The 16,623-nt window shown below is 42.0% G+C and overlaps 1 protein-coding gene across 2 annotated transcripts in view; it reads right to left on the reverse strand.

Annotated features, from left to right (window-relative positions):
• The window catches only part of RTN3 (reticulon 3), a 62,490-nt gene extending 46,437 nt beyond the window's left edge, over positions 1 to 16,053 (reverse strand). The window contains exons 1-2 of one of the 2 annotated variants that reach the window (XM_060158874.1): positions 15,729 to 16,053; positions 814 to 864 (exon numbers count right to left, since the gene is read on the reverse strand). In XM_060158874.1, the coding sequence (XP_060014857.1) occupies positions 814 to 864; positions 15,729 to 15,873 (196 nt within the window). In that variant the 5' untranslated portion in view covers positions 15,874 to 16,053. The remainder of the gene's footprint in view (positions 1 to 813; positions 865 to 15,728) is intronic. The other variant, XM_060158875.1, reaches the window with a different exon arrangement.
• Positions 16,054 to 16,623: the final 570 nt, after the last annotated feature.

Raw genomic sequence — 16,623 nt, forward strand, 5'->3', positions numbered from 1 at the left:
CTCTTTGCATAAGGCTTCTTAGACCTATCTACTGAGTTTAATTACCCTTTTTCAAATAATGCTTTTCCGTTGACCTATACTCGAGGAGGAGCACAACATCACAAATGAAACAGCACTTTATTATTAGTGCGAATCAAAGAAGCACACTCTCTCTTCCAGGTTCTTGGCAGTGCTTCCCCTACAAACACATAGTTAACAACTCTGATTGCCTTCCTCACTGGTTGACATTAAAAACAAACAAACAACCGCCCCCAAAACACAACTTAATCTCTAGGAAAATAAGCCCTGCTTGCCAATAATTCAACCGACATGTTCAATGTTCCTAGGCAATCTGGAATTGGCCTACCTCTTGGGACGAATCTCAGGTAAGTTCACATTAAAGTATTCTAGCTAGGACACTGTTATTAGTTCAGTGGAAGCACACTTTAAAAGTTTTTCCAAACCTACTACCTATCCAAACCAGTTACATAACTGCAAATCTATAGGTCAAATGCATTCTGGAGGTGGTGTGTTTTCTGACCCACAATTCTATCTACTCCAAGTTCTGTGGGCAAGTTTTTAATTTTTAAGAAATACTCAAAACTACACCTAAAGCTTATGCTATGTTAAAGAGTCCACCTAGCCTCATTCTATTTTATTAAGCTTTACGGGAAATCCGTTAGAAACGGCTAAATAGAAAGCACTGGCTTGGATTTGGTTTTTATTTTAGGGGATTTGGGGGCAAAAGAAAACCTGTGCCTTGTATCCCCAGTTACAGCCTCTTTCTCAACATTTTTCTTTTATTAATGCACACACAAAAAATGACAGACTTGCCTTGTGAGGTCGAAAATAGAGATACAGGCTGAGAGGAAGAAACAAAGGAATCTGAAAGAAAATATACAGCGTGAGAATTTGACAACCTCACACAGGAATTTGAATTTTCCTTTTTTTTTTTTTGGCCAAGCATCTTAATTTCACTGGGTTTAAGCAAGATGAGAAAACCCAAATCTATATTTCCAATTACTGTTTTCACTCACCTGGCAGCAAAACCTTATTTCATTTTCAAGATGCATTTCTAAAAGTTAATCAATTCAATTTTTTGGTCAAATATTCTTTCCCACCTGCAAAGGAAGAAAAGAGGAACCCCTAGCATTTTTAAACAAGTATAACCTCAAGAAAGATAATGCTCGCCTGCAACTTCATGTGGGAAAGGAAAAACGGGGATCTGAGTGCTAACTGATTTTGCTTGTAACCATTTTCAACTTCATTTTGAGGAGTCAGTCACGAATATGAGTACTAAACATTATAATTGGCAAATATGTAAAATTGACCCTGAACACTTTTTTTTTTTTTGCGGTACGCGGGCCTCTCACTGTTGTGGCCTCTCCCGTTGCGGAGCACAGGCAAATGCAAATATATCTGCCAAGTTAAAGAATATGTGCAGGAGGTGGTGGAGATAGTTTATGCATTTAAAATTTTGATATGTGTTGCCAAATTTAGAGAAATATAATTTTAGAGATGGAAGATTTCTCATGTTGGTCCTGTTTTCTGGTGGCGCAGTGGTTGAGAGTCCGCCTGCCGATGCAGGGGACGCGGGTTCATGCCCCGGTCCAGGAAGATCCCACATGCCGCGAAGCGGCTAGGCCCGTGAGCCATGGCCGCTGAGCCTGCGCGTCCGGAGCCTGTGCTCCGCAACGGGAGAGGCCACAACCGTGAGACGCCCGCGTACCGCAAAAAAAAAAAAAAAGAAAAAAGAAAAGTACTGGGGCTCCCCTGGTGGCGCAGTGGTCGAGAGTCTGCCTGCCGATGCAGGGGACACGGGTTCGTGCCCCGGTCCAGGAGGATCCCTTCTTGGGCCCGTGAGCCATGACCGCTGAGCCTGCGCGTCCGGAGCCTGTGCTCCGCAATGGGAGAGGCCACAACAGTGAGAGGCCCGCGTACCGCAAAAAAAAAAACAAAAAACAAAAAACACCAAAGTACTGAAGTGCATACAGTGTGCCTCCATTTGTTAACTGGCAAAAACAGGGACTTTGAGGTCTGGGGCAGGAGGGAGATTTGCTTTTCACTACAACCTTTGGCCTTAGAAGAAAAATAATCAAACAGAATATAAATTGCCATTGGTAAAATGGAAAAAAAATTAATAAAAACAGCATGTGAAAAACAAAACCCTCCAAAAGTGCCCCTAAATATACTGATCTTTACTTAACGCCTTTTTTCTTGCAATTATAAAAATGTTTTCACAAATATTAGAAATACACTTAAAATGAGGAGATTGCTTTAAAGGACTGGGCCATCACTATATCTGTAAGTACTAATCTAAATACAACACAGGGAATATAGCCTATATTTTATAGTAACTATAAATGGAGTATAACCTGTAAAAATTGTGAATCACTGCACTGTGCATCTGTAATGTACATAATATTGAACATCAACTATACTTCAGTTAAAAAAAGCAAACTATTGGGCTTCCCTGGTGGCACAGTGGTTGGGGGTCCGCCTGCCGATGCAGGGGACGCGGGTTCGTGCCCCGGTCCGGAGGGATCCCACGTGCTGCGGAGAGGCTGGGCCCGTGAGCCGTGGCCGCTGAGCCTGTGCGTCCGGAGCCTGTGCTCCACGGCAGGAGAGGCCGCAGCAGTGAGAGGCCCGCGTGCCGCAAAAAACAAACAAAAACAAAAACAAAACAAAAAAGCAAACTATTTAGTCAACAGACATGGAGCATGTTAACACCAAGGCAGAATTTAGTGGACAAGAGGCAGTAATTCAGTAACTCAAAACCAGAATTTTAAAATTCACTACTTTTTAATTATCTTAAAATTAAGCATCACATTTACTCCTACAAATGAAAAACAATTCACCTTTCCTTGTTAAAGCAAGCATTTCTATCTATTTCTTTAATGTTTCCAGATGGGTTCATTTCTTTTCTTTTAAATTTATTTATTTACTTATGGCTGCGTTGGGTCTTCATTGCTGTGCACGGGCTTTCTCTAGTTGCAGCAAGAGGGAGCTACTCTTTGTTATGGTGCACTGGCTTCTCACTGCAGTGGCTTCTCCTGTTGAAGAGCACGGGCTCTAGGCGCTCGGGCTTCAGTAGTTGTGGCACATGGGCTCTAGGGCGCAGGCTCCGTAGTTGTGGCGCACGGGGCTTAGTTGCTCCGCGGCATGTGGGAATCTTCCCGGACCAGGGCTCAAACCCGTCTCCCCTGCATTGGCAGGTGGATTCTTAATCACTGAGCCACCAGGAAGGCCCCTAGATGGGTTCACTTCTGTATGCAATTATCTGCAACATTAAATCTCTGCCAACTGAACAAATCTGAAAATCCAAATGCTAAATAAGCCTGATGACAAAAAAGATCCTATGAACTTTTCATCTCCACCTGACACCCCTCCTAATGGAAAATTTCGACATACAAAGTTTTATGCAATAGCATCTATTTTGATACAGAACACAGATAACCAGTAGTAGTTTGCAACAATATTGCATGAGGTCTTCTAACTTACACAACCATGTTGTACTCATATGCCATATTTATGCTACAGGCAACTGAACCCAAAAAAGGCAACCTTAATGCTCAAATACTATTAATTAAATCAAACATTATCTTCAAGTAGCTAGGTCTAGGCACTGTATTAGCACAGAGATGATGGTTGTGCGCAAGCAACTGAAAAACACAAACCAGCAAAACCGTATGCATTGTGGGAACGCAGCAGAGGCAGAAGAGATGTTCGTCAGGTGAACAAGACAGGGGAAGGCATTCTGGGGAGAAGGAACAACTGATCAGATTCCAAATGGCTTTAAATGTCATGCAATGAAATTTGGATATTATGTATATAATGAGGCATCACTGGAGGTAAGGGATTCACAATGTCACATGTATTTTAAAGAGAACTCTGGCAGCAGGGTAGAGTATGGACTTAAATGAAAAGCTACTACATAATCTTGGCAAGACATGAGGGCTTAACTAAGGCAGTGAGGATGGGAAAAAGGGGATAGATATGACAGAACAGAATGGCCTGGACTTGGTCATTGGATGTTGGAGACCGGAGAAGCAAAAATCAAAGGACTGAAGGACTACATGAAATGCCACTTGGTTGGGGAATGAAACAGAGGAGAAGGAATTCTTTATATTAATTTCCACTAAAAAATAAGTTGTCTAAGGCATATCAAAGAGGAAACTGTTTGCCAATATGAATAAGCTCAGGAGACTGTTAAGGGTTATAGATAAACATCTGGGAGTTAACATCTGGGTGAGAACTGACACCACTGGAGTGAATGAATTTGTCCAGGGAGAATCAGAGAGCTGTTAACAATGGAATCTTGAGATACACTACCAATATTTAAAGAGGGGCAAGAAAGAACTATCAGTGAAGGAGACAGAAAGGAGTCAATGTGGGAGAAAATGGTGTCACTTGGAGAAAGCTTTAGGGAACGATTAACAGAGCCAAAAGCCAATGCGTGGGGCTTCCCTGGTGGCACAGTGGTTAAGAATCCACCTCCCAATTCAGGGGACATGGGTTCAAGCCCTGGTCCGGGAAGACCCCACATGCAGCGGAGCAACTAAGCCCATGTGCCACAACACTGAGCCTGCGCTCTAGAGCCCGTGCTCTGCAACAAGAGAAGCCACAACAATGAGAAGCCCGCATACCGCAACAGAGTAGTCCCCGCTTGCTGCAACTAGAGAAAGCTCATGCACAGCAACGAAGACCCAACGCGGCCAAAAATAAAAACAAATAAATAAATGAATATATTAAAAAAAAAAGCCGATGAGTGGTTAAGACTTTCAGATGGGTCACTGAAATTAAGTAATCAAGTAATTTAGCATTGATGACTCTATAGTTAGAGGGGTGGGGAGCGGGCCAGGCACTGAAGACTGAATGGAAGTTTAAAGTGTGTGAAGTATGATGATAAAGGGAAGGACTAAAAACTGGGCAGCAGCTAGAGGGAGAGGCAGAGTCAAGGGAAAGATTTTTAGGAATGGAAATGACAAGCGTATTTATATAGAGAAAGGAGCAAGTAGAAGGAAAAAGACTGAACATAAAAAGAAGCAGTATTTGCAGGAACAAAGTCCAGGAAGTTGCTAGAAGGTAAGGGATAAAAAAGTACGAGTGGACCTGATGAAATCTAATTCCAATAAATAATCAGATTTATTTATAAATAAAATAATAAATCTGTGCATATATGTTTTATTTATTTATTTGGCTGTGTCAGGTTCTTAGTTGCGGCATGCAGGCTCTTCCATTGTGGCGCATGGGTGTGGGCTTAGTTGCCCCGCGGCACGTGGGATCTTAGTTCCCCAACCAGGGTTCGAACCTGCATCCCCTGCATTGGACGGCAGATTCTTAACCACTGGACCACAAGGGAAGTCCCATAAATCTGTGCAAATATGAAGTTATAAGATTGTTCATCACAAATATTAAGGAAATTTAATAAAAATCTATTAGGGACTGGTTAAATAGGTTTTGGTATATCCATACGATGGGATACTATTCATTAAAAACTGTATTGTAGGGCTTCCCTGGTGGCGCAGTGGTTGAGAGTCCGCCTGCCGATGCAGGGGACACGGGTTCATGCCCCGTTCTGGGAAGATCCCACATGCCGCGGAGCGGCTGGGCCCGTGAGCCATGGCCGCTGAGCCTGCGCGTCCGGAGCCTGTGCTCCGCAGCGGGAGGGGCCGCACCAGTGAGAGGCCCGCGTACGGCAAAAAAAAAGAAAAAAAGAAAAAAATTATTGTTACAAAATGAAAGGATATAGTACCCACGGATGTTTAATTTTCTTTACGTTTTTGTTTCCTAAATTTTCTATTATGAACACACATTTTTCTTATACTTCCTAACACACACCTATGCTCCCCACCCACATGGAATGGGGTAGTTACTTAAAGGGAGAAAAAGGACACCTAAAATGGGATCTCTAGCAAGTCTTTCAATAAAACCATTTAGTGAATAATCTTATTAGTCTTCACACCACTGGATTTTCAATATTGATAATACTTTAAGCTGCAACAAACTGTCAAAACTAAAACTAAAAAAAAAAAAATACTCTCTTTGAAAACAGCTTCATTTCACTTACTGAGTCCCAGGTATCTGTGATAGACACTGAATTAAGTATTGATATACATTATAAATCAAATCCTTACAAAAACTGAAGCTTGTAAGTGTCAGAATCAAGATTTAAACTTGAACTTTTCCTGAAAGCCTGTGCTTCTTCTCTCTCACTCTACCAGTCAGATCACCTGGGGAAAATATACTAAATAAATCTGACTGTTTGAATTTTCTAAACTGCAGTAAAAACAGCTTCAGTGAATTGTTTATTTTGGTGATATCTGTCCTTCAACACCAGCAGAATACAGACTATTTTTTAGAGAAGTAAGTTACTCTAGGAACAACTTTGTAGAATGACTTCTACAATTTAACGCCAAAGCTTTTTCCTTTGTGTTAGTTTCTATAGATTATTAAAGCATTTTCTAATACATAAGGAAAAATAAAGTATTTGAAATTTTATCTAAAACTAATATAATGAAAATGAGAAATTCATCAGTTCTTTTAAACATCTTTTCTCTCTAATATTAATATTCTCTCTAGGGACTTCCCTGGTGGTCCAGTGGCTAAGACTCCGCTCTCCCAATGCAGCAGGCCCGGGTTTGATCCCTGTTCAGGGAACTAGATCCCACATACCGCAACTAAGAGTTCGCGTGCCACAACTAAGAGTTCGCGTGCCACAACTAAGAGTTCGCGTGCTGCAACTAAAGATCCCACAGGCTGCAACTTAAAGATCCCATGTGCCGCCAACTAAGACCCGGTGCAGCCAAATAAATAAATAAGTAAAATTTTAAAATTCTCTCTAATATCAAAACAAATGATTTTTATCATTTAGTTTTCCTTTTTGCTTTATAGCTGGGCCACAAAAAAATGTCAATCTTTCCACTCTTTCTCATGACCACAATTCTTGATGTCAACTCATGATCTCAGTAAAAACTGCTAAATGGAGCCAATTACTGCCCTCTCCCCCATCAGAGCTCCAGGAATAGGCAGACTGATTTTTCTCCCAAAACTTAATGCCATTTTTTTCTTTTTCTTACCTTTTTGTGCTGGCTAGGACCTCCACTGCATTACTCGGACCTGCCTGCCTCTTCCAAAATAATTTCTATTTCATGATTAAGTCTTTCTCTCTCTCTCTTTTTGAAAAAAAATTATTTTAGAATAATTTTAGATTTACAGAAAAGGCAAAAAGATTGCAGAGTGTTGCTTTATATCCAGCACTGTTTCCGCCATTAACATGTTACATTAGTATTGTGGTACATTTGTCAGAGTTAATGAACTAATGTTGATACACTACTAATAAGTAAAGCCCACACTTCGTTGTGATTTCATTAATTTTTCCCGAATGCCCCCTTCATGTTCTAAGATCCCATCCAGGATACCACGTCACGTTTTGTCATCATGTCTCTGGAGCCTCCTGTGGGCTACGACAATTTCTCAGACTTTCCTTACTTTTGATGATCTGGACAATTTTGAGCAGTGCTGCTCAGATATTTTACAGAATGCCCCTCAATTTGGATTTGTCTGATGTTTTTCTCATGGTTAGACTGGAGTTATGAGTTTTAGGGAGGTAATCCTCCACTGAGATGAAGGGCCATCCTTGTCATACCATATCAACGGTTCATACTATCAATGTGACTTACCACTGATGATACTAACCTTGATCCCCTGGCTGAGGTAGAGTTTGCCAAGTTTCTCCATGGTAGTACTTCTCCCCACCCTTCTACACTGTGCCCTTTGGAAGCAAGTTACTAAGCACTTTCCAAACTTAAGGCATGGGGAGAATCTACATAAACTGGCAGGCTAATTTTTAATTTACTAGAGCTAATATAACTACGGCAAATAGACCAATTAGTAATGTTTTGGTCCTCTGGAACCAATAAACCTAGATAAGATCTAATATCTAGTTAAATAAATTCAATTTATTTGCTATTAGAAATAAATTCCAACCTGACTGGAAGCACCTTATGGCTAAGGGCCACCTTACATGTCCCTGTATCTTTCATAAGGCACAGAATATGATGGTCAGCATATAGTAGAAGGCACAGAATATGGAGGCCTGAACGTTATAGAGCCTTAATGAATGTTTGGTGAAAACTAAATAGTAAAAGTTTAAATTGTTATTTCAAAAACAGACTTTGAGTACCTACTGGATATTAGTCCTACTAATGTAGTAATGTAGTTCCCTCTGGTATAAGTCAAGATGCTCACTCTGTTACAACACTAAAAAGAGTTGGAAAGCTTTCTTTGTACGTTTGTGGAGTAAATGCATATGCAATCTAAGAGGAAAAATAAGCAGAACTCTTGTCGCACAAGAAACATTAGAAAGCCTGACAGAAAGAAACAAATTGGACTGTATAAACAGTAAATTGGTTACAAATATTTTAATAACCCAACTTCTAAAGTAGTGCTACATTTATTGTTGTTAGGAATATCTTACCCTTCTCCAAATAATGTTTGAAACGTATCAGATCAAAATCTCAGATTCTGTTAGGAGTAAGATGGAAATCAAACTTATTCTAACATATTTTAAAATTCTGACACATCAGACTAGCCTACCATTGAGTCCTTATTGGAAGTGAGTCTCTTTCTAATACACAAAATGTGGCATTCAAGTGGTTATAATTTTATGGATTAAAGCCATTAGTGGACTTAATACCTAAAGTCCAGAAGTAAGGACAGTAACGTACGATATATTTGGATATAGTTTTATGCGCTTACATGAAAATTCTCTCCTCAGCACCTAAATGAATATATCAATTTCCATATGTGTAAGTTTTTGCAATGCTTATAATTTGACTTTTAAAAACTAAATTTTCTTTACCTGAGGTTTATGAGTAGATTTCATAGTAGTTTATGAATCTGTGAAAGTTCACGCAATACTTCATTTATATGCATATTTTTCTGGGAATAGGGTTTCTCCAACTATCTAGCCATTCCATAAATTTATTGAACATCTATTATGAGCCCAGGATTAGTTTTAGTTGCTGGACAAAAACAATAAGGTCTCTGCTCTCTTTCAAAAACATCTGAGGGTCTGCTTTGTGCCAGGTTCTGTTCAGGCATTAGAGATAGAGCAGTGAATAAAGCAGCAAAAATCTCCACTCTGATGGAACTTATATTCTACCGTGGCAGACAGACAATATACAAAATAAATAAGTCAAATACTGTAAGATAGATTATGACAAGTGGTAAGAAAAATAAAGCAGGAAAGGCCTATAAGGTGTTTTTTCTCTTGTGCAAGTTAGATCAGGTGGCCAGGAAAAGACCTAAAGGAGGTGAGAGAGTGAAGAGCTGCGAGAATGTATGAGGGAAGAGCATTCTAGGTACAGTGAACAGCAAATAAGACTGCGGTAGAGAGCTACTCCTGGTGTGAAGAACAGCAAGATCAGTGTGGCTAAAGCTGGGTGAGCAAGGGGGAGGCTGGGACCAGATATTATAGGGCTTCATAAGCCTTCGAAGGACTTCAGCATTTAATCTGAGTGGGATCAGAAGCTACTGGAGCATTTGCCAATGAGTGAAATAATCTGACTTACATTTTTTGCAGGCTTACACCAGCTGCTGTGCAGAGAAAAGACTGAAGAGAGCCAAGGGAGAAAGTCTGGAGACCACTTAGGAGGCAACTGCAGTGATCCAGGAGAGCTATGATAACAGCCTGGACCAGGGTAGTAGCAATGGAACTTGAGAAAACTAGTAGTCACTGAATATATTCTGAAGGTAGAATCAACAGGATTTGCTAATTGTTGTATGAAGGAAAGGGAGGAATCAAGGGCATTTAAAATGAGGAAGAGGGCTTCCCTGGTGGTGCAGTGGTTAAGAATCCGCCTGCCAATGCAGGGGACACGGGTTCGAGCCCTGGTCCGGGAAGATCCCACATGCCGCGGAGCAACTAAGTCCTTGCGCCACAACTACTGAGCCTGTGCTCTAAAGCCTGCGAGCCACAACTACTGAGCCCGTGTGCCACAACTACTGAAGCCCACGTGCCTAGTGCCTAGAGCTCCGCATGAGAGAACCCACTGCAATGCGGAGCCCGCACACCGCAACGAAGAGTAGCCCCTGCTCACCACAGCTAGAGAAAGCCCGCACACAGCAAAGAAGGTCCAACGCAGCCAAAAATAAATAAATAAATTTAGAAAAAATAAATAAAATAAAATAAAATGAGGAAGAGAAGTAACCACTGGATTTAACAATGTGGAAAATAACTGGTGAACTTGACAAGAGATGTTTCTGTAGAACGGTGGAGCAAAAAGGCACCCGGCTTAGGAACCATGGGACCAGAAGTGACGGTTTCTAAGTTAACTGGACTCAGTAAACCAATAACTGAATTCAAGAGAGTGACTGAACCGTTTTTATCGCATGTTGTTTCAAATTTCAAAGAGAGGCAGTGTACATATTTGAAAGAACTGAGTTGGTCCTCTATCCCTGTTTTATCCTATCTTCAACTTCACGGACACAAACCTTTGGGCATATCACTTAATTTCTGATTCCTCATCTGTAAAGTGAGATTTATTTCACTACCCACCTCACAGATAAAAAATATAAGTCTTTCTCCTATTGAATACAGCCTCTTAGAGAGATGTTGTACGCACAGCACCTAACAAAGAGCTTTAATGTATGCTCAAACATTTGTTGAATTAAGTTAATGTATGGGCACAAATCAAACCATAAAGCAATACACAAAGATAAGATATAAAAAATCAAATATTTCCACCTTTATGTAAAAAGAAGACAATGCTCACTGCTGAAATGCCTTCAGGTGGCTCTGTATTAGTTTTGCTAAAAATGTTTTTCAGAATACCCTTCAATAGACCCTCAAGGGCAAACTGCCAGTGAGGAACAAGTCAAACAGCTCCTTCTGCCACCCCCCCAACCCGCCTCCCCACTAGGTTATGATGATGTGCTTACACGCAAAACTCAACCAGTAGATTGGAAAAAACAGATACGAATATTTCTTTGAAATTTAAAGAGACCATCACAAGAGGAGGCTAATTGGTAACAATTACCACCACCACCCCAAAACGTAAAACAGAAATGCAAATCCTATACAGTATTTAAAGGGATTCTCTCTGGGAATTCCCTGGCGGTCCAGTGGTTAGGACTCGGCGCTTTCACTGCCGTGGCCCGGGTTCAGTCCCTTGTCGGGGAACTAAGATCCCACAAGCCATGCAGTGCAGCCTCCCCCGACCCCGTCAAAAAAATAAATAAATAAATAAACAGATTCTCTCTGAAATTGCAGTATTACAGAGTAACATGTCATACTCTAATAACATATGTTACTAGTCAGATATGCAGTAAAAGACTTCAATGATGTAATCGCAAGCAATACTGATTACAGCTAAACTTATGTAGCATACGTACTTTTTCAAAACACCTATAACATACCCGATGATCCAAATTATTTCTAGAATAGTTGTTATGAATAAACAGAATAAAAGCTGTCAGTCTCCTGCACAACTCCTGATACGAACATAATACCGACTTGGTAGTTTTTATTTTAAACGTTTTATTATGAAATTTATATATTTTTCACAAGTCTGTACAGTTTAGGAGGCAGTTATAAATTCATCATTAACAATAAAGTTGAACACAAACTATAAGCTAGGTACACGCAACAAATATGCATAGCTAACCATTTATTTGGAGCTTTTGTTAATTCTGCTCAGAATTACAAAAGTGGTAAATTCTAGGTTTATGGCTAGTCTAAAGAGAAGCGCCCTTCTAAAGAACAAACAACCTCTTGGCTCACACAAAACTGGAAACCTTAACTTTCCCCTGGCCCTTCAAAGGCACAGCACCAATTCCTTCATTACCAAGCTTTGTTTACAAACGTTTGTAACCTGCACAGGATTAAACAGGTGCCTCCTATATCAGGACCAGTATATAATTTCCTCACCACAGAATACAATAAAAGCAATAGTATGAGTTTTATTTTGTTTTCAGACCATCACTAAAATAATAAAAATAAAAACACTGATGCTCTTACCAGCTACTACATAAACAATCCCCAAGAGATTTCAATTGAAGGAAGGTGTAAGTGTTAAATATATGCAGACGGGTTTGTTTGATCATAGTCGTTAAACTATTTGTGAATGGACTCTAAAAGAAAACAGCATTAAAAGAAATCTTCTATTCCTGGGGAATAAAAACCACCTTAGTCAACAGGCATTTGTGAACCATATTGACATGACCATTCATTCTTGCTGTCTCCTGTACTCTTGCTTCCACTGATAGGAGTTTCACAATGTATCATGACTATACTTATGGTCAGAATGCTGCAGAAAGTATTTAAGCATACTGATGCCAAGCGACCTATGAATCATCCTGGCTCCCCCTCAACTTCTTTAACAGATCAGGTGAGTGAAAGGAGTGGCAGCTCTTATTAATATGAGGGGTCAAAAACTGAAATAACTGACTCGCTTTTAGAAAGCAGAAAAAGATATAAGAGCATCCTTTACTGGGAGGAAGATTAAATGATTTCTCACTTGTAATTCAACTGTTTTTTGTATCTATGTGTTTCAAACCTGTAAATAGATGTATCAAGTACTAGGTATCGTTATTCAATCAAAGTTAGGATCTAAGGGCAGCAAAGCAAATTTGTCTAGGTCACGTTCCTGAGGCTTAGGATGTACACAAGGTCATACAATTAATGAGAGAGACAGGATTGAAATCTAGGTGTCTCTGGGGCTCAAGTCTGTGTGTTTATCACCATGTTATACTGTCACTGCTAATGGGACATGAATACAATACAGATGTCAGCGTTGAACGGGTGGTCAGAGTTCTTTTTTACTTAAGAGTTAAGACTGAAAATACAAGTTACATAATCATATGATTGATTGACGTGTTAGAACAAAGCGTAAAAATGATGCCTTAAAAAGTACACAGAACAACTTAGTTTCATGAGTGAAAAAGAAGTATTTAAAGCATTAAAATATTTTTTAGTTGTCCAAGCTGTTTTTGCTTTAAGCTAACTTCCACAAACAGACACAAGAAATGTAGCTTTATTTTGGCACCATGATTTTCAGAGCAGTAATAAAGAATAGTCTCTAGCAAGTTATAGAATTTCAAAGGCTATAGACAACAAGCTATTAAAGCACTTTTAAACATCAGACAATAGACAGGTATCTATACTTGATGTCTAATAAGGCAACCCTCATCCTGAAAAGAGCTCTAATTATTTCCGTATTTTCTACCTCAACCTCAAATTTCTGCCTTTGAAATCCTCACTTTCCTTCAAAGGTAGAAATCTGGGAAGCCAATCCTGGCCCTGACCTTCTCCAAGCGTACATCACTGCCAGCTGCCCTAACACCCGATGCACTGGAAGAGAGAGTGCTATTGCTGATCACTTTTAGGTAAGAACTAAATTTCTAAAATTTGGACAGGTCAGTCAAGACACAATTGTCTCCTGCAGGCACCAAGTGACCACTTCCTCTTCTTTTTTTTATTTTTTGAAAGTCTCTAAAACCAAGAGGAGCTTGGTGAGTGAACGTGAAGCTAAAGGTTGACATCAACACTTACAGATTTTTAAAACAAGGTAAATTTTTTAAGAATCCTTTTTTTTTTTTTTTTTTTGTGGTACGCGGGCATCTCACTGTTGTGGCCTCTCCCGTTGCGGAGCACAGGCTCCGGACGCGCAGGCTCAGCAGCCATGGCTCACGGGCCCAGCCGCTCTGCGGCATATGGGATCTTCCCGGACCAGAGCACGAACCTGTGTCCCCTGCATCGGCAGGCGGACTCTCAACTACTGCGCCACCAGGGAAGCCCAAGAATCCATTTTAAATGAGTCAAATTTTGGAATAACAGACTTCATCTTATTTTCATGGTGCAAAAGCTTGAGACATTTCCTCAGAGATGGAGAAAGCATTCTGTAAGGAGGAAGAGCTTCTGCAATGAAATGATGACTATACACTGCAGTGTCTTAAGCTAAACTTTTCCAGTACTGACCTGACAAATGAGGATCTTGCACTGAACCCACTAAAACTATATTAATGATTTTTACACAATATTAATACATATTTGCAATGGGTAAGACTTTAAGGTGGAGAGAGTATCTAATTTATTTTTCAACTGTATCAAAAATTTAAAACCAAGAGAAATCAAAAGGTATGCACAAAAGGGCCAAAAACCAAACAGTAACCAATGACAAGTGATTAGAGCCAAAACACCAAGTTGCTAAATATATAAGGAAGCTGCTGTTCATCTGGACCTTTGCCCAGAACACAAAAATTTGGAGGAGAAGCAGTGGTAGTTTAAAGGGGACAAGGGTTCTAAATTTGCTTGCTTCGTTCATTTATCTGGACATGTAATCTTGGCCTTGCAGAAGCTTCCTCTGATACTGTTTCTACTGAAATGGCCATAACCACACTGGAAAATCCAAATGAGTACCAAAGCTCTTACGTGGAAATCCACTGTTTGAAAAACACGTAGAGAATATATTTAGGGCTAAGATCAGTTTTGTTCTTTAGAACAATCAACCCAAGATTCTGGCAAAGGAGACGTTGAAGCATTTTAAAACGTCTCAAAATCCTTTAAGGTAACTAAATAAACAGCAAAATTATCTGTACTCTGCCAAGCTTATGGCCCTTCTTTTGACAAAATGCTTTTTTTTTTCTTTTTCTTGGAAGACTGAGTTCCTTTAAGAATCACCACCTGCTCATGGTGCTTTTTTTTTCCCCCCTCAAGAAGGCATCTGCACTGCAGATCTCTGCACGAGGGGAGCTTGCCAGCCAGCTCCCACCACCAGGCAGACGCGTTATACAATGGAAACTGAAAGCGGCCTGCAGCTTCCCTCCTAGTCTTTCACAGAGATGGGAGGAGAAGGGGGTTCAACCAGCCCCTGCTTTGTCTGACTTTTCTCCCCCTCCCCCCTGTCTGCGGGAAACACCCCCTTTTGTTATACTTCGATCAATAATAGCCGACAAAAAGCATGAAATTAAAATATGTTGATGGCTTGGCATGACTCTACCTATTATCCTCTAGAATATAAGCAGCTACCCTCGTGTCCCCACCCCCACGCCGCGCCAGTGAAGAGCAGGCTGTGTTGCAGATGCAGCCACGGATCCATCTTGGACCATCAGCAGCTCCCTCCCAAATCTTCCCTGAGCTATTCTCATCACGCCTCCTTCTACCTCGGAGCCTCAGAAAAATCGGGCATTCGGTGTCTGGCCACAAAAAATTAACAGCAGATGAAAACAGTATAGAAAACGGCCTCAGTGTTTCCATTAAACTTCCTCATCTTTCCCACGGGCAACCAAAAAAACCCATGATTTTTGGAAGACTACGAATGGCTGATTATGTCAACACCTGTTTGCAAAACCTGCAATGCAACCCAACCCTTTCACCACCATCCCCTCAAAATCGTAAGGAGTCATTTCTCCTACCACCAACCTGCCCCAATCCGCTCAATCTCTCTAATCCTCCACTAAATCACCCTGGTTCAGAAGACGGCTCCCCCCGAACCCGTGTCTTTTCCCACCTGCCCAGTCTCGGCGTTAACGCCCACTCTCCAGAGTATCTCCCCTCCCCCAACCTGTTTTCCCCACACCCCGTTATTCCCTCACCGCCTGCAAGACCTGACGCTCCCCTCCCCCTTACCCCATTTTCCAGACGCTCCTTCCCGGGGGCTGAAGCCTCCAGTACGCAAGAGTGACTTGCAGTCCCTGACCCCGAAGGCACCCCCCTCCCGAGGTCGGGGTCCCCCGGCGCGCCTCACCAGCACAGGAGGAGCCGCAGCTCTTCGTCCCCAGGGCGGGGCAGGCTCCCGGGCTCCCGCCGCCGCCACCGGGCGCAGAGGACTCGGCCACGGAGGATGACGAGGAGACGGATGGGGACTGAGTGGCCGCCGACGGCTCCGCCATGGCTGCGCAAGCAAAGGCGGGAGAGGGGTGAATAGCGATGTGGGACGGGAGAGAGGGAGGGAAAAGAAAATAATAGGGCGGCTGGCTCTCCGAAGTCGCCTCGCCTCTCCTTGCTCCGAGGACAGAGTCCGACAGACAGACTGCCTTAGCCGAGCGCCGCGAGAGGGCGGAAGCGCGAGCGCGCAGGCGCACAAAGGGCCCTGGGGGCTGGTGGCGCGGGCGGGAGGCGGTCAAGTTGAGGCGCCCAGTGACGCAGGGCGCAGGCGCAAGAACTGTCCCTCCGCGCTCTAACAGGGAAGGAGGGGCAAAACTGGCTTCGCCCAGCGCCCGGGCCAGTGGCTGGGGTGGGCCGTGCCCCGCGGGGACCAGGCGCAAGGGGCGTGGCCAAGCATCAAGCCCCGCCCACCACTGCGGCCGAAGTGGGAGGGGGGCCTGCGGCTTACTGTTGCTTCACGGCTCGTTTTGTGAATGTTTTAGCGTAGGCTAATTATGTGTCTTAACGATAGGAGTTTCTTTTTGCTTCCGTTAGTGGAGAATATCTTTCCCACAGATTCCAGAGCCGATGTCTTTTGTCTGATGCGTTCCCGCTCTTAACTCCAATGGTGAAAACCACAGTTTTCTGCAGGCCCGCTCTGCAAGGTGCTTTATGAATTTTTCTGGATGTGTCGTAACATCTCATCACCATGAGGCAGAGATGGCACGATCTCCCACTTGGTAGGTGGAGAAAGATGCTGTACAGAGTGAAAAACT

The sequence above is a fragment of the Lagenorhynchus albirostris genome, chromosome 9, assembly GCF_949774975.1.
Source record: "Lagenorhynchus albirostris chromosome 9, mLagAlb1.1, whole genome shotgun sequence".
Lineage (NCBI taxonomy): Eukaryota > Metazoa > Chordata > Mammalia > Artiodactyla > Delphinidae > Lagenorhynchus > Lagenorhynchus albirostris.